At 41.9% G+C, this 18,296-nt stretch overlaps 2 protein-coding genes across 2 annotated transcripts; both read right to left on the bottom strand.

Moving 5' to 3' along the window:
- Nucleotides 1-1,135: 1,135 nt before the first annotated feature.
- LOC146970099 (sodium- and chloride-dependent GABA transporter 3-like) lies at nt 1,136-9,414 on the bottom strand. The gene is made up of 4 exons (XM_085804276.1): nt 9,316-9,414; nt 6,424-6,524; nt 1,352-1,519; nt 1,136-1,243 (listed from the first exon to the last, which is right to left on the bottom strand). Exons 1-4 carry the CDS (start codon nt 9,410-9,412, stop codon nt 1,136-1,138), a joined length of 474 nt encoding a protein of 157 aa, XP_085660402.1. The 5' UTR covers nt 9,413-9,414.
- On the bottom strand, nt 9,314-18,238 carry LOC146970098 (sodium- and chloride-dependent GABA transporter 3-like). Its single transcript, XM_085804609.1, has 5 exons — nt 18,218-18,238; nt 18,076-18,179; nt 9,966-10,090; nt 9,740-9,852; nt 9,314-9,644 (listed from the first exon to the last, which is right to left on the bottom strand). Exons 1-5 carry the CDS (start codon nt 18,236-18,238, stop codon nt 9,486-9,488), a joined length of 522 nt encoding a protein of 173 aa, XP_085660735.1. The 3' UTR covers nt 9,314-9,485.
- Nucleotides 18,239-18,296: the final 58 nt, after the last annotated feature.

Raw genomic sequence — 18,296 nt, 5'->3', positions numbered from 1 at the left:
TGGAGCGGTGCGGCCGTTGGCCGGCCGAGGGCCCGCCCACTGGCCTCGTAGCAGCGGTCGCCGGACCTGTCACTCAACGGTTCTGCGCCCTAATTGGCCAGAACTTTAAACCTAATAATAGTAAAACGGTAGAGTTTTTAAAAAATTCACCCCCCTCAGAGTGTGTGCGGGGGTAGAAACTATCGGTTGAGACCAAAAAAATGAAATGTACCAGGCTGTAAATATGTTTTTTTAAGCTGTAAAATCGGCTATTTTAACATGGGGCTCAATTGGAGTTGCTCCCTTCTGGAGCCAGCCCCCAGCGACAGCCGAGGGGATTGCAGCTTTTTGAACGCGGAAGTGAGCTTCACTTCTCAGACCGACAACTGCCCCCTTGGAAACAACTAAACAATGAAACCTGTCAACTGTTTAAATGTTATATCCAGTGTCAGAGACAATGAAAGATCCACTCTTAAACTTTAACTTCAGTCCCATTATGGTGATTTGCCTTTGTATTTGAACTCTAAACACAGGCCACAGATATAAAAATATGAAATCTGTCACCTGTTTAAATGTTATGGCTCTTTATGTTTGTATCCAATGTGAGAGAAAATGAAAGATCCACTCTTCAACTTTTAACTTCATTTTTATTGACCCACGAGTAAAATGTATCTTTCAGCCAAGAGAAACAAAACTGCATGCAGTCTTAATAAGATACAATAAAATGCATAAATTGATGAATACACAATACTGTCTTCTAAATAACAGTGTATATCTGATCAATCTTATCTAGTCTCCCCTTTGGCATCTTTTTCTCAGCTAGAAAATGTGTAATTCAAAACATACAAACTTGCTGTAATTATAATAAAACATATTTTTATTTTTCTTCTTTTGGCCCTACATTTACTGTAGATGTACACATACAAAATGGTCAGAGCTGAAGAGTGGTAAGTGACTGAAACAGCTGAGAACATGGAGGAAAAAGACTGTGACAAAAGAAAGTACAAATGAGTACTAGACAACTGAGGCAACTCTGCAGGTTCAGGAAAACCGCTACAGAAATTTTAGGTAAGCAGCATTTTGAGTTGTTCATAGCTAATCCTAACCCTATAGCTAATGATTGAAGAGTGTAGTTAATGTGACTTTTCAGTTATTATTAAGCTGTTACTGCAGACGTCCTCAGCTCAACAGTCGTCCCCTCCTCTCCTGTTTCTTTTCTCTGCCAGGCTGGATCTTCAGCAGGACGACAAAGAACATACAAACGCTGAAACACAGACATGAACAAGGTGAGTTAGTGTGCTTAAACATCATTTTTTGTAACTATTATGACACTCAAATGGAACATATTTGGCTCAGAAACATGTGTGAAGACCTGTGTGAAGGTTCCTGGTGTCAAAAACATCTGTCCAGCTGCCCACAGTGGCACCATGAGGACAGAGGACAGAGTCATGGTCCATCCCAGTGCATAGGCCCAGTCAGGGTAAGTGTAGTTGTTAACCTTGAGGTGTGTGTAGCCAACCAGGTACAGGATGAAGGAAATCTGTGGAGGTTTAAAAGGAGAAAATCAGGATTGAAAGTTTAACCTAAAAACTTTGATTTTCGATAGTCTTAAGTGTAAAAGTCTTGTCTAAAAATTTATTTTGTACAGACGTTGCTGGGAGATGCTATTAGATACTACAATCCTTTAGTGCCACCAATTGATACACTGTTAGAAATTACCAGGATTTCACAATAATTAACAGTATTATTTTACAGTAACTTGTTGTAATTAAGTTCCCCTGTAATATCCCAATGAATACCTGTAAAAAATACAGTATCCTTTGATTTTACAGCATTTAACTGTTATTTTACAGTTGAATACTGCAATCAAAAACCTCCTGTTATATCACAACAATGTCTGTAATATCACAGCAACACAGTAAAAAATGCAAGGATTTTACAGCATTCAACCGTATTATTACAGTGAAATATTGTATTTTCAAATATTCCCTGGTCACATGACATAACGGCACTGAACCAACTGAACCTGAAGATGCCATTTTCCCTTTCTCTTCTGGACTGAATGGAGAAGGTGAGCTGCATGCATTACACCCATGTCATTTTAAATATGATAATAATATTGACTTTCAAATGAACGTTTATCGCATGACACAGTTTATATTTTTTTAGCAAGTGCCCGAAATTGTCGAACGTTCTCTCACTGCATTTGCTAATAGTGATAGCTGTCTTTTCACATTAGCTTTGCTATTTACTAACGTTACAGCCTGGACCAGACAAATGCAGCCTCTTACTATTTTAATTTGAATACGTAAATAATGTACTGTACATTATGCTTTTACTGAACCAAAGTGTTCATATGATAAGATTATAAAGGATGATGACTCAACATTTGGTCAGATATAGTTGGGTTTGGGCTTTTTTTAATGAAAGTGGGACCCCTCGGCCGTATTGATCACATATACCTTAAAGAACAGCTATAACATTTAAAAACAACTTCATAATAATTTTCTGATATGTGTGAAATTAATTTTACGTTTTTTATTTTCCCCTCTATACTTGGTCATGTCAATTTTCTACCACCACAGCCCTACTGACGGACATCGATGTCACCCAGATCCGCGATGTTCTGGCCTGCTGTGATCCAGACCCTGACAAGTCTGCCTGCATCCTGCTGCTCCTAATGTCCTACTTCAAAGAGCCAAAGGAGAATTTGATGCTTGAAGATGAAGTGTAAGATTTTTTATTCAAATATTTAAAATGCAAAATGAGTGATTAACGCAATTTATTACCTTGTATGATTAACCTCTGACCAATGAACAATATTTATTCTACATTAAATCTCTGCTATCGTGTGTTACTATGTTACAGCCCTGTGCCACTGCTGTGGACGTCAATACTGCAGAACTCCCCACCACCGCCTGCTTGATCATTCAAGGTAATGTTTCTTGGATCTTTTATTGACATTTCTAACTCAGTATTTTGTTTTGATTCTAGGAATTTACATGGCCACAATGAACATTTGTGGAGCACTTTATATTTGAAAGTGCTCATAACACATGATGTTTTATCGGTTCATTTCAGGTGACATGATGAAGCCCTCTGGATGGCTGATATCCATCGAGGGACATGTGATGGGCCCACCCTGCTTTCTTCAGCAGCTATTGCATCTTCAACCTTGAGTATCCTGTCGCTGGACAGTCACTAAAGGTATTGTATAAAGATCAGATTTGATCTTGTAATTCATATTATAGTATAGATTTCTAATTCAGTGATCAGCAATCTTGATGTTTTTCATGCAAGTAACCGTTTAGATCCCAATATGTGGTTAGTTTTTCCAAATGATCAAAGGAGATCCAACAAGTTTGGATTATAAGTCTATTAGGGTGTGATATGGGAAAATGCCTTGACAAATGCTGCCTGCAATACAAGTCTATTTAAAACTGAAACTATGTTTGCTTGTTAACAGGTGCTTCTTGGACATCGAGGAAGAAGTGGACCAAAGACCAAGAAGTGGACAACAATGAACCCTTATGTGAGCACCCTTTTGAGGAAACTACCCCTTTCTGACATCCCTTCATTGCTCTCTCCCTTCTCGTATCTTGCCATGTAGGCCTCATTCCTATCCTCTTACTGTTATTGTGACACAGCTAGGTAGTGAATTCCACGTTTCTGTACAATTTCTCTGTATTTTAAAGGGATAGTTCACCCAAAATTGAAATTTCACTCATTATCTACTCACCCTCATGTGGACTAAGGGCTGGGAGAAGTTTCAGAGTCCTCCGTGGCTTCTCTGAGTTACAGGGGGTCTCAGCGTAGCAGTGCATATCCATATGACGGTTTCAAATGGATACCAACTGTCTTCGTAACAAAAAGACACACCAAAAAACATCCAAATACCTCCATGCTGCTGGTATGTAATGTCCATTTTGTATTGAAGCCCCAAAATGTGAAATTGTCCTGAAAAAACTTAAACAAGTCTATTCTTCAAGCTTGTTTTGCAGCGGAAGCTTTTAGAAGCTCCTCTTCCCGGTTCGTCAAATTTGGACGAACTGGGAAGAGGACAGATCCTGGTTCGCCCAAATTTGATGGACCAGGAAGAGGAGCTTCCGCTACAAACAAGCTTGAAGAATAGACTTATTTAATTTTTTGGGGGACAATTTCGCATTTCGGGGCTTCAATACAAGACGGACATTACATACGAGCAGCATGGAGGTATTTGGATGTTTTTTGGTATGTCTTTTTGTTACGAAGAAAAGTGGTATCCATTTGCAACCGTCATATGGACATGCACTGCTACGCCGAGACCCCCTGTAACTCAGAGAAGACACGAAGGACTCTGAAACTTCTCCCAGCCCTTAGTCCACACGAGGGGGAGGAGATAATGAGTGAAATTTCAATTTTGGGTAAACTATCCCTTTAAGATGGCTTTGGAAAGTTTATAACTGTTGAATTTTTTGAATTCTTGAATATCTTGGTATTTACTGTATGTATGTATGTTTTATTTGTAAATAAATATGCCATTGGGCTAACAGTAAATTGAAACTTTGTCTGCATTACTTATATGACTTCCACAGTATACATTGTAAATTCACAATAAATTACTATGAACTTGTGCATTACATTTACAGTACACACTGTAAAAGTACAGGGCCTTGTTGTAATGATGTACAGCAAAAGGTTGTAATTCCCCAGTAATGTACTGTAATATCACAGTAATTGCTTTGTCATTGAAGCTGTAAAGTTACAGTATACAGTTGTGCTTTTACAACAATGCATTGTAATATCACAGATATGAAATTACAGTAAATTGCTGTGAGCATATTTCACAGTAACCTTATTGTGAAAGTCATGCAAAATTTATCCAATAATTTATTGTAAATTCACAGCGAAAAATCTAACAGTGTAGCTTTCATGTGACGTCACGGCCCGTATGGAACGCCCCCCTGGCGGTCAAAACAATCCACTTCCCCGCTGTCCGCGGCTTAGGACAAGGCAGAAAAACACACACTGCTCCCTGCTGCTTCAAAAATACCGGTGTTATGGCCCAACTGGTGTCTGATTTAACTGGTTACCGTACCGAACAACAGCTGTGCTGCACTTCCGTCCGCAGATTTGTCACAAATTCACAAATCAAGCCGCAGTTCACATGTTACTGCAGCCAATATGCTTCTGTGAATGAACCTGTTCAGGCAATCTACAGTCAGTCAGCGCCACACTACTCTGACTCTGCACAACACTGCACAGTATGACAAAGCCTGTCATGTTAAAGTTACCAACTAATGGAAAACACTAACACTATGAAAATACAATAACAACATCGTCCTCGCCGCGCCGCGGTCGGTCCCGACCCCCGTTACCGTGTCGCTGCCGCCGCGGGCGGTGCTGTTGCCGTGTCCGGTGGCGGGCGGTCCCACCGGGTTACCATCGCCGCCGCCGCCGGTCCCGCTGCTATCGGACCGCCGTCATCGTTGCCGTCGGTAGCGGTGCGTAGCAAAGCTCCGGGGGGTAAAGGGGGGGCAGCTGGTCACCGTGCAGCCCAGCTAAGGGCTCTGGTTTGTGGGTGAGAGGAGCAGGGAGCCTGGGCTCAGTGGGCTGGAGCTCAGACTGTGGAGCTCAGCGGAGCTGCGGTACCAGGACGGTGTTCCCACACAGGGAAGTTACAGGTACATTTCTACCACTTCAACGAGTTCAGAAACATTATTTTAAGATCAAAAAATTACAAAATGGGGCTTTTAATCAGACACCAGTTGAGCCATAACACCGGAAATATTGGTTGCAAGCGGTGGAGGATGATGGATTCTCCACCAGGTAAATGTAAACATCGCCCAACTGGAGCTTCGGCAGGGAACTGGTCATTTTAAACAGTTCGTATACAGCAGCTGGTGTTGAATATGGGTCACAAGTGCCCAAAACTTCAAAGCTGTTTTTATATCTTTCTTTCTCGGCTGCTGGCAGATGATTTAAGTCATTACTTGGTTGTTTGTCCATAGAAAGTCCATTGTGGGGCCACTTTGGAATGTTGCTTTTGACCGCCAGGTCCCTGGGAAGTGACGTCACTGAAAGCTATCAATAGGTCAGTTTCTCTTGATTCTCTTAAAGCAGAAGTAAGCGATCCGGTGGTTTTGGCTAACTTCTTGTCAGCCGATGGAGTTAGCAGTCCCCGCCCTCGTCCCTACGTCACCACATTCACGCGCATCCCTTGGCTGCACACACAGAGAGGACTGCCCCTTTATGCTGTTCTCTCTCCTCATTGGATAAAGGTTGTAGGATACAAGGAAAGTTTTCTCCTGGGCTCAGAGCAGAGCAGAGTGACTGACAGACCCGTGTTTCAGACCAAACACTCTATAGAAGTGATTGCTGTCGGAAGATGGAACTATTTAAGACTTATATTAACACAAACATTCACCTTACTTCTGCTTTAACCCTAAACCTTACTTGACTCACCAGTGACAGTAGAGGAATGATGTATTTCCAGCACAGTTTGAAGAAAACAGATGGTCTGTGTCCTGTCATGTCCTCAATGCTCTTAATAACACGGTCAGCACCTAAAACATTGTTAGACATTTTAAATACTGGAGTTCTGCTGCTGAAATAAGACTGTGGTTGAGCTGGGAGACAAAAAAAATTGTATTTTTGTCATACACATTTCAAAGGAGGTTAAATGGAAAGCAACTGGACTTAGTTATTTGTCTAGGAAGACGTTTCACCTTCATCAGTTCATGTAGCATCTGACCAGGCTGGGACTGGTCCAACTATCTGGTGTGGAGACTCACTATTTAACCTCTTGTGTGGGCGTTCACAAGGCTGATGATGTCACTGGTTCCCTTTGTGCTCCAAGTGCCAACGACAGTCGTTTAAATGACTGCCTTTGATGGAAAGTTGGTTTGGACTTCGTTAGTGCCCTATGTTGTTATAACGACAGTCGTTGGAGCCACTTGCCACTTGTGAACAGTGGTTGTTCTTTGAGGCTAGATTGTTGAATCTCCTGTGAAGGGATGAAAGGGCAGCATTGTAAATTGGAGATAGGTGGTGTCTGAGGCCACCTCCCCTGTTGAGGGATGGTTTCTCTACTTTTACAAAAATAGCTTCTTTAACTCCTCTTTCAAACCATCTGTCCTCTCTGTCTAGGATTTGGACATTGTTGTCCTCAAAGGAGTGGGCTTTCTCCTTGAGATGTAAATGGACAGCAGAGTCCAGGCCTGAGGAGTTTGCTCTCCTGTGTTGGGCCATGCGTTTATGCAGTGGTTGTTTTGTTTCTCCAATGTAGAGGTCTTTGCATTCCTCGTTGCATTGGACTGCATACACCAGATTGCTTTTGTGGGTGTGTGGTGTTCTGTCCTTGGGATGTACCAGTCTCTGTCTGAGTGTGTTGCTGGGTTTGAAATACACAGGGATACGGTGTTTGTTAAAGATCCTTCTGAGTTTTTCTGATACTCCAGACACATATGGAATGACTATGTTGTTTCTCTTGTTTTGTCTTTCTTTCTCAACCACTTTGCTGGTTTTCTTTCTGGAAGCAGCTGCAGTTTTCACAAAGGTCCAGCTAGGGTAACCACAAGTTGTGAGGGCGCCTCTCAGGTGCTTGTGTTCTGCCCCTTGGGCCTGTGAGCTGGTGGGCACGTTATCAGCTCTGTGTTGCAAAGTTCTGATTACACCAAGCTTATGTTCCAGAGGGTGGTGAGAGTCGAAAAGTAGATATTGGTCTGTATGTGTGGGTTTTCTGTATACCCCAATGTGGAGGCTCCTGTCCTTTTTCATATGGACGTCACAATCTAAGAAAGGCAGACTATTGTCCTTGACATCCTCTCTGGTGAATTTGATGTTTTTGTCCACTGAGTTAATGTGATCGGTAAAAGCTTGCACCTCTTTGGTTTTGATTTTAACCCATGTGTCGTCCACATACCTGAACCAGTGGCTCGGTGTTGTTCCTTCAAAGGAGTTCAAAGCCTTGTTCTCTACCTCCTCCATGTACAGATTTGCCACAATAGGGGATACTGGTGAACCCATGGCACAGCCGTGTTTTTGTCTGTAAAATTTGCCGTTGAACTGGAAATATGTGGTGTTCGGGCACAAATCCAGAAGCTGGCAAATATGTTCGGGTTTGAGTTTTGTTCGGTTTTGCAGGGAGTTACCTTGTGTGAGTCGTTCTCTTACTGTGGCCGAAGCCTCCATAGTTGGAATACAGGTAAAAAGAGAAGTCACATCGTAGGATACCATAGTGTCATCTGGTTCCATTTTTATGTCCTGGACTTTACCCACAAAGTCTATAGAGTTTTGGATGTGGTGTGGGGTGTTTCCCACCAAAGGAGTCAGGATATTAGCTATGTGTTTGGCTATGTTGTAAGTGACCGAGTTTATGCTGCTGACAATGGGCCTGAGCGGGGACCCTTCTTTATGGGTTTTGGGGAGTCCATATAGGCAATGGGATTGAGTCCTGGGGGTAAAGCCGGTAGTATTGTGTTTTGTCAATGACCCCTTCTTTTTGTAGTTGTTGTAGACATTCTATCACCTTCTTTTTATAGCCACTGGTCGGGTCTCGTTTCAGAGTTTCATAAGTGTTAGAGTCGCTGAGTAGTGTAGATATCTTAGCCTGGTAGTCAGTTGTATTGAGCACAACTGTGCATCTACCCTTGTCTGCTGGGAGGATTGTAATGTTTTGGTCTTTGCTCAAAGCCGTCACTGCTTTCCTCTCCTCAAAGGTGAGGTTAGAGGGGGGGACCTTAGCCTCGGCCACCGTCGCTGACACTTTTAACCTTAGCTGATCCGCCTCAGTTCCGGTTAAGTTGTTTTTCCTTATAGCAGATTCTGTAGCTGTAATCAAATCCACTATAGGTAGCTCTTTTGGTGTCATGGCAAAATTCAAGCCCTTGGCTAGGACCTCTTTCTCAGGTTGGGTGAGTTCTCTGTCAGACAAATTCTTAACCCATCTGTTTTGTGTTTCTTGCTGTGCTTTAAAGTCAGTTTTTTGCCTCCATGTGAGTATTTCTGTGTTATTGTCAACATGTCGAGATTGTAAATTGTGGAGTTTCTTGGTTTGTCTCTCTTTGCTTTTGTTGTGTTGTGATAGTTGTGCCTTTTGGGTGAAATCCACAACTTTCTCCATGATGGAACCAGGTAGGAGTGTTTTCAGTTTAAGCAGTGAATGGTCAGTTTTCTCTTTTAGCCCCTCGATAGTGAAGTTGACCTGTCTTTGTCATACACAGTGTAATGTTGAACAATATTTACCATACATATCAGATATAAAAGGGGAAAAACATAACCTCATGACTTGACAGAAACAAAAACATTTTCATAGCATATCATGAATATTAGGTTTACAATACATTTTTAACTTACCAAAACCCCAGGCCAGAGCCAGACACTCAGATAAAGTAATGCAATATTGAACCGCTCTGGTACAACCATAATAATCAATGAGCTGGAAGATGTACATCCCTCCCTACAGCAGGAAGAGACAGGATTTGAATATTAGACATAGTTTAAGAAACATTGAGTTTGAAGATGCTTCAGTTAAAATATGTGTTCACCTCTGTAACCAAGGTCAGATGTATGAAGAAGAAGAACGAACAAATGATGAGAACAAAGATTTCAGATCTTCCTGCTGCACGCAAGAGCTTCGGGAACAAGTCGCTTATTGATGTGATAAAAGATTCAACTATCACAAACTGGAAAAGAAATAAAACGAGCAGAAGTTTTAGGGCTATTTGTGATTATATGTGACCAGTTATTAATTGTACAGTAACACATCAAAACAACATACGTTTGTGTCAACACTGAGGAAAATAAGCATCAGGAAAAAGCAGACGCTCCAGAACTGAGGAAAAGGCATCATAGCTGTAGCCTGAGGGTAGGCAATGAAGACCAGACCTGGACCTGGGAATTAGACGTTAACAAGAAAGAGATATTTAAAGAGTATTTATTTACTTTCTGTATTTAGACCCGAGTCTGATCTTTGGTTTCTCATGATTGTAAACTTTTGTATTTACCTGAGTCAGCTACATTATCAACACTAACACCTTGTGTGTGAGCCATGAACCCAAGTACAGAGAAGACGACAAATCCAGCAAGAAAACTGGTTCCACTGTTGAGGAGACAGAGCCAAAAGCAGTCTCTAGAGGTCACAGAGACACAAACCACCTTCATATTAGTATGACGTTCGGTGATTATCCATTTGATGTTGTAGTATTTTTAGCTGCATTTATATATTGTTTTCCTCAATGTTCTTCTTCCTACTTCCCACGCATAATCAGTGAAAAAAACTTCACAGAAATGTTAAAGGGATATTCCGGCGTAAATTTAAGCCATGGTCCAACGCACCGTAACACAGAGTTAGACCCCCCCCCCCCCCCCCCGAGAGATGAAGTCTGCTAACCACTAGCTTCTCCAGTTGTAGCAACTTTAGCAATGACCCAAATAAATGACCCAAATAAATCGTCCAGAAACCAAAAGACAGTAACGACTTGTCACACAATCACATTCCCAATAAGAACAAAGTCTAAAATACTTTAAAACACACACACACACACACACACACACACACACACACACACACACACACACATACATATAGAGATATAACATGTAAACATATTCTACAAGCTACAGCAGACTGTCAGCTCAGATAACTAGTGGTCACAGATTCTGATACAGTAGACATTTATAATAATAAGCTTCAAGTGAAAACTGGCACAAACAGCTCAGAGCCAGAGAAGCCAAACCAGAGAAAAGACTTAAAGCAGAAGTGAGTGATATATTTGTGTTAATATAAGTCTTAAATAGTTGTATCTTCCGACAGCAATCACTTCTATAGAGTGTTTGGTCTGAAACACGGGTCTGTCAGTCACTCTGCTCTGCTCTGAGCCCAGGAGAAAACATTTATCGTATCCTACAGTTTATATCCAATGAGGAGAGAGAACGGCATGCAGGGCTGTGTGTGCAGCCAAGGGACGCCGTGAATGTGGTGACGTAGCGACGAGGACTGTTATGGTGCGTTCAAGGAAACTCGTATTTTTCCGACCGTGAAGTGGTACCAGTTCGATCTGGTACGAGTTCACGGGTCAGAAGTTACGAGTGGCCGTTATAGTGACTTTCACCGGTAAAACAGGTCGGAGAAACACGAGTGGGTTGCCTGGAACGCTACAAAGTCGTAAGTTGTGACTTGAAGCTGTAATTTCCGATTTCAAAAGCCAGCCTGGAACGCAGCATTAGCGAAAACGACCGGATCACTCACTTCTGCTTTAAGTAACATAGTACCATGTGCTGAGTTGTGTTATGTCTTGATGTTTTTTGTGTAGGACCCCCTCGTAAACGAGTTGTTACAACTCAAGGGGCTTATCCTACTATAAATAGACCTGAAAAAAGCATTTGACACCATTAACCACGATATTTTAATAGCTAAACTGGAGAGATATGGCATTAGAGGTATAGTTCTGGAGTGGGTTAAGAGCTACTTACACAAGAGATCCCAATATGTGAAAATAGGTGATAACACATCAACTTGCCTGGACTTAATCTGTGGGGTCCCACAGGGGTCAGTTCTGGGTCCGAAGCTATTCATACTATACATAAATGATATATGCAATGTGTCCAACATTCTGAAATTAATATTATTCGCAGATGATACTAATATCTTCTGTTCTGGGGGTGACTTGAGCCAACTTGTGGAAACAGTAAACCAGGAAATGGCTAAGCTTCATGTGTGGTTCAATATAAACAAATTATCACTAAATCTAGGGAAAACTAAATACATGCTATATGGGAAAAAAGGTTGTAATAAGAGTATTAACATCCAAGTAAATGGAGTGAATATTGAAAGGGTCAGTGAGAACAAAGTACTGGGAGTAATTATTGATGACATGTTAAGTTGGAAACCACACATAAGACACCTAAAAAGTAAGATAGCCAGGAGTGTGTCCATACTCTGGAAAGCACAAAAAATAATAAATCAAAAAGCACTTCACCTGCTGTATTGGGCACTAGTCGCTCCACACCTGCAATACTGTGCAGAGGTGTGGGGTCACACATATAAAGGCTCCACTCATCCCTTGTTAATACTTCAAAAAAGAGCTCTGAGAATCTTGCATTATGCCAACTATAGGGCACACACAAATCAATTATTCATGGATTCAAGAATACTCAAACTATATGACTTGATAAATTACCGCACTATACAAATGATGTACAAGGCCGCGAATAAAAGCCTCCCAATGAATCTGCAAATACTTTTCCTAGAAAGAGAGGGGAGACACAATCTTAGAGGGAACAAGATTCTCAGACAAAGAAAGGTTCGGACTACGTTAAAATCCTTTTGCTTGTCGATCACAGGTGTCAAACAGTGGAATGCATTAGAAGATGAAGTTAAAAACTCAGAGACACTGAATGTCTTCAAGAGAAAGTATGTCAACTCAACTATTAACCGATACAGAATAACACAGGAGGGCTGATAAAGGTCAGAGACACGAGTCAACAGACACTGTGCTGAGACGGCATGGGAGCATAACAAAAAACATTTTGTACCCAAACAATACGTTTAACCAGAGAAAATTGTATGTCAAAGGTCTAAGCCTGACTGTTTGTGCAGGATGTTGTTATAATGTCTATCAACAAAGTACAGATAAATTGGGGTGCTAATGCATGCTGTGACACTACTGTGAGAGATCAGAGTACTGAAGAACTCAACTGAGCCCTGTCAATCGATAAGCTGAGTTCAATCAACTGGTCCACGATGGATTTGCTGAGCTGGTCACTGAATGCCATTGACAGAGTGTTCTCAACCAGGCGTGCGGGCTCTGGAGAACCCAGATGCCCGGACGGAACCTTCATCTCCGGCTACATCTTGGATGGATGGGAAAAGTGGAGAGTCCTCTGCCTTGCCGCACTGGATGTGGAGGATGTCGAGGACGTGTACATATTCACGTTCATGACAATCGGGATGTTCACCCTGGGATGCGGTATTTTCATGCAATATCAGAAAATGAGGAAGATCGCCTCCGAGCAGAGCAACGCGAGGGCGGACAACGCCACTACTCGAGGTGCTGTGGTCGGGATACGATCTGACATCACAGCAGTTCGTGAATTCGTGTCAATATCGCGAGCTGACATGGCCAAAACTCGGGAGGATATGGCCAAGTTAAGCGCGGCAAAGGCTGCAGAGGAGATGGATGATTGAAAGAATATGGCAAAAAAGGGCTCTTACTCCACACCACACCATCAAATAATCAGTACACTGGACTTGCTCTCTGTCAATTGGACCATTCTATGACTTTGTGACATGCCAAGCTACAAGATGAGACTGTTGTTCACTCATGACGGACAAATATGGACACATGTGCAAACACACACGTAATCTGTATGTACTGTCTAGAGCTAAACTTCAGCTCTGTATACTGCCTGCTGCCAACATGTCATGTCAAATGTCATAAGTAAAAGTATGTTATATCAAAATGTAAAAAAAAAAAAAAAAAAAAATTATGTTATGATCTGTATACTATCTACTACCGTAACATGTTATGTCAAAATGTCATAAGTAAAAGAATGTTACATCAAAATGTAGTGTGTGTGTATGTATGTATATATATATATATATGTATGTATGTATGTATATATATATATATATAATAATAAGAAAAGAAGAAAAAAGCAAAAAGATATGTATGTATGACAAATATTCTTATTCTGTGGGTAATGGGGGCGGGACTAGATAAGCTTTTGCTTCTCCCGCTTTTCCCTTTCGGCCATGTGTATTGTATTATTTGATGATGAAGTGTGATGATGATGATTTAAATTGACATGCCCGAAATAAACAAATTGATTGATTGATTGATTGATTGAAATAAACAACTTCAACAACAACAACCGCACCATAACAAACAGCGCAGTATACGGATCCACTATCCACCGATCAAAAAGCCACTTACAGCCACAAATAATGCTCAGAACAGCACCAAATGTCATCAACAGTACAAACAGGGTCCCATCCCATAATACGAGGCATCAAACATCTGTTAGCTTAGCCTGGTTTCTATTGAAAAGAGACGAAAACAAGTCGACTGGCAGCACATCTGGTTTCAGCACAATCATCTGGTTTCAGCACAAACATCTGGTTTCAGCACAGACATCTGGGGTTTCAGCACAAACATCTGGTTTCAGCACAAACATCTGGGGTTTCAGCACAAACATCTGGTTTCAGCACAAACATCTGGTTTCAGCACAAACATCTGGTTTCAGCACAATCATCTGGTTTCAGCACAATCATCTGGTTTCAGCACAAACATCTGGTTTCAGCACAGACATCTGGTTTCAGCACAAACATCTGGGGTTTCAGCACAATCATCTGGTTTCAGCACAGACAGCTGGTTTCAGCACAAACATCTGGTTTCAGCACAAACATCTGGTTTCAGCACAGACATCTGGTTTCAGCACAATCATCTGGTTTCAGCACAATCATCTGGTTTCAGCACAAACATCTGGTTTCAGCACAAACATCTGGTTTCAGCACAGACATCTGGTTTCAGCACAATCATCTGGTTTCAGCACAATCATCTGGTTTCAGCACAGACATCTGGGGTTTCAGCACAATCATCTGGTTTCAGCACAATCATCTGGTTTCAGCACAATCATCTGGTTTCAGCACAGACATCTGGGGTTTCAGCACAATCATCTGGTTTCAGCACAATCATCTGGGGTTTCAGCACAATCATCTGGTTTCAGCACAATCATCTGGGGTTTCAGCACAATCATCTGGTTTCAGCACAATCATCTGGTTTCAGCACAATCATCTGGTTTCAGCACAGACATCTGGGGTTTCAGCACAATCATCTGGTTTCAGCACAATCATCTGGTTTCAGCACAATCATCTGGTTTCAGCACAGACATCTGGTTTCAGCACAATCATCTGGTTTCAGCACAATCATCTGGTTTCAGCACAGACAGCTGGTTTCAGCACAATCATCTGGTTTCAGCACAATCATCTGGTTTCAGCACAAACATCTGGTTTCAGCGGCCACCGACAGGCAGTGACCACACTGACCACTTGATTCTCCCAGGTCCAGCACATAGACGCCCCCAGCTCTCTCCCTCTTTCACTTTACTCCTCCATTTCCTTCAGCTTGTCTTCTGTAAACTTGATTCCCCCATATCCTATCTGTGATGTCTGCTTGTACAGGTAGTCAGCTGGCGTGGAGGCGATCACCGAGTGAAGTAGAGTCCCGCAGATCAAGGATGAATGTGTGTGTATTACTCCATATAATGCAGCCAAAGTTCCTATGTATCTTGCCTCTCAGTTTATAAAAGTTATTATCGAGTGTTCACAGGGAAATGAATGGAGAGAATTACGTAAACAAGCGCGAGATTAGACGCGACGTCACACGCGCGATCAGGACGCCGTTCGTTGCCGGAAGAGACTGTCTGTAATTTAGTGAAGGAGACATCACGGACACGGCTGAGTCTATGGAGTTTGAGAACAACTGTAGCCGGGTGGTAAATTAATAATAAGTGTAATTTTCCATTTAAGGGTGAATGCATTCCAATGTGTCATAATGTGTTTTTGTTTTCTTTTGTTCTTTCTTTTAAATGTCATATTTCAAATGCAAATGTTCTGTTCAATTGGTAGGTAAAATACGCACACATTGTAAGAGACGCTGTAACAGAATGTGACAATATAGTCTCATTTAGAGATATTGGTGATTTATTTCAGAGGGTAGCATGCCAGCCGTCGACCGGGGCTAACGACTAGCTTCAGGAAGCTCCAGCTCCCGTGTTCCACGCTGCGTGGCGTGTAAGTGACTGTTGTAATATTTTGAATGCACATTTTCGAGTTAATATGACCGTGTCATGATTTTAATGACGTGTGTATTTTGTTGTTTCTGTAGACCTTCATAGCCCATTGCCGTATTTTGTCCCCTATGCTATTTTGTTTCTTTTTATGCTTTTGGTTTCGGTTCTCTCTAAGTCTCAGATGAGAACGAATGACTTTGAGTTTAGAAATTCAGTCAAATAAGCCTTTTTGCAACTGATGTGAAATAAATAAGAAGGCTACAAGGACCCCATGTGGCAAGGTGAAGAGGGCCTGGGTGGGGATTGAACCCACACCTACCGGGTAAGAGTCATGTGCGCTTGCCAGTCAACCAAAGGGACATCCCTTTGGCCAAGTAGCCAGGGCACATGATCAATTGGAGGCATAGTGACAGGAACTTCAACTGTCACACCCAGTAAGTGTGTCCTGTGTGCTTCTAATTCCCGGGCTACACAGCAATGACTGGTTTCATTTCGATGGGCGCTACTATCAGTTTGAGACCGAGTTTACCGAAGACAAGCTGAAGGAAATGGAGGAGTAAAGTGAAAGAGGGGCAGCTGCGGTGGAGACTATGTGCTGGAAATGGAAGCTAAAAGTGACAGAGGGAGAGAGCTGGTGGAGTCTATGTTCTGGACCTGGGGGAATCAATGGTCAGTGTGGTGGTCACTGCCTGTCGGTGGCCGCTGAAACCAGATGTTTGTGCTGAAACCAGATGTTTGTGCTGCCAGTCGGACTCGGTGTGTGTTGTCAGTGCCTGGACTCTGTGCTAGACACGGAAAGTTGCTGCATAGCGTATAACTGGAGGAGAGTGGGTGACTTGTTTTGGTCTCTTTTCAATAGAAACCAGGCTAAGCTAACAGATGTTTGATGCTTGTATTATGGGCTGGGACCCTGTTTGTACTGTTGATGACGTTTGGTGCTGTTCTGAGCATTATTTGTGGCTGTAAGTGGCTTTTTGATCGGTGGATAGTGGATCCATACACTGCGCTGTTTGTTATGGTGCGGTCATTGCTAAAGTTGCTACAACTGGAGAAGCTAGCGGTTAGCAGACTTCATCTCTCGAGGGGGGGTCTAACTCGGTGTTACGGCGCGTTGGACCATGGCTTAAACTTACGCCGGAATATCCCTTTAACCAGATTTAGTCAAGACATGTGCCCCCCCCCCCCCCCCCCCCCCGGCACAATAAGCGTTTAAATTTAAAAACTTTGAAAATTCCTACCAAAGCAACAGTACAGGCTACAGTTTTAAAACGTCACCAAAATGTCTCCTCAATACTGCTGAAACTTTTGTCCACTTCAACTCATTACAAATCATGAAGTCCATCACTCTGTCTTTTTCAATAACTCTAAAACGTATAAAACCTATCTCCTCCCACAATTTTTGCTCAATTGACACCAAACTTGCCCGAGTGCATCTTCAAACAGTCCTCCACAATCAATCCGCACAGATTTTTGATTTATCGAAAATTGAGCCTACAGTGCATGAAAACGTTTGACTGTAAACAGTACTGTAAACATATACCATCCAATTCTTGCAAAATACATTTTCAATCTTCCTGAAAAAAACTGACAATATTCTGGAGTCATGGTTGATGAAGTTTGGCAAATATCAGAATTTTATCTCAAAAACTGAATTTTTGAGAACATTTTAAATTCTGCTCTCATGGGAACAACTGCAGTCAATGTGAGAGTGGTATTTTTAAACATCAGATTTTCTCTTATGATGCAAAACACTTATCATTAAAAACAAATCACCAACATTTCTATGCTGTCAAGATGCAATTTATGTATTATCAGATTTTTGTTTAGATAACAGCTGCCTGCCCGGTGACTCCCTGAGTCTATTTGAGAAGCCACACCGGGCTCAGTTCAGACAATTAGCTCAGTGAGTTCGGAGCTGGTTCTTAGTGCCAGAGGTTGTGGGTTCAAGCCCCAGCAAGGGTGATGATGATGACATATCAAAATGCCACATGTTGTCAACTAGTAACACAAGACAATAGTCGTGATGGTGGTGTTACAGCATGTATCTAAATTTCAAAACTTTGAAAATAAATTCATAACAGATCAACCATATACACCGAGTCGGTAACCAAGGAAACGTCACTTCCGGTCAGAGCCGTGGGGGAAAACAAACCGATTCCCCCATAGACATACGTGTGAAAACGCAGCATTTTAAACCTTTGTCTAACGCTTGTCCGCTGTCCCCCGACCATTGCTGCGCAGCAGCTATAATTTTATACTGAAATTCCCAGAAATAACACAAACACCATTTAAAAGTAACTCTGTTTTGCAGTTTATACTTACTTGTAACAGTTGTTGTTGTGATTATTATAGCTGCCCAGAATATTGAGAGTCCCTGAGGAAATGCTGAAGGAGAAGCAAATTTGAGATCCTGCCTCTACCCAGACCTGTTATGTGACCAAAAAAAAAAAAACAGGAGTCTAGCAAGGGTGGTGCTTGTGGTCATTGTGTAACTAATGTATTATCAGTCATCCACTCCAACTGTAATTGTATTGCAATGAAAT

Source organism: Trachurus japonicus, chromosome 17, assembly GCF_045865225.1.
Source record: "Trachurus japonicus isolate A0001 chromosome 17, Traja_1.0".
Lineage (NCBI taxonomy): Eukaryota > Metazoa > Chordata > Actinopteri > Carangiformes > Carangidae > Trachurus > Trachurus japonicus.
Note: the sequence above shows the minus strand (reverse complement) of the source record. Positions and strands in the feature narration are given on the sequence as shown.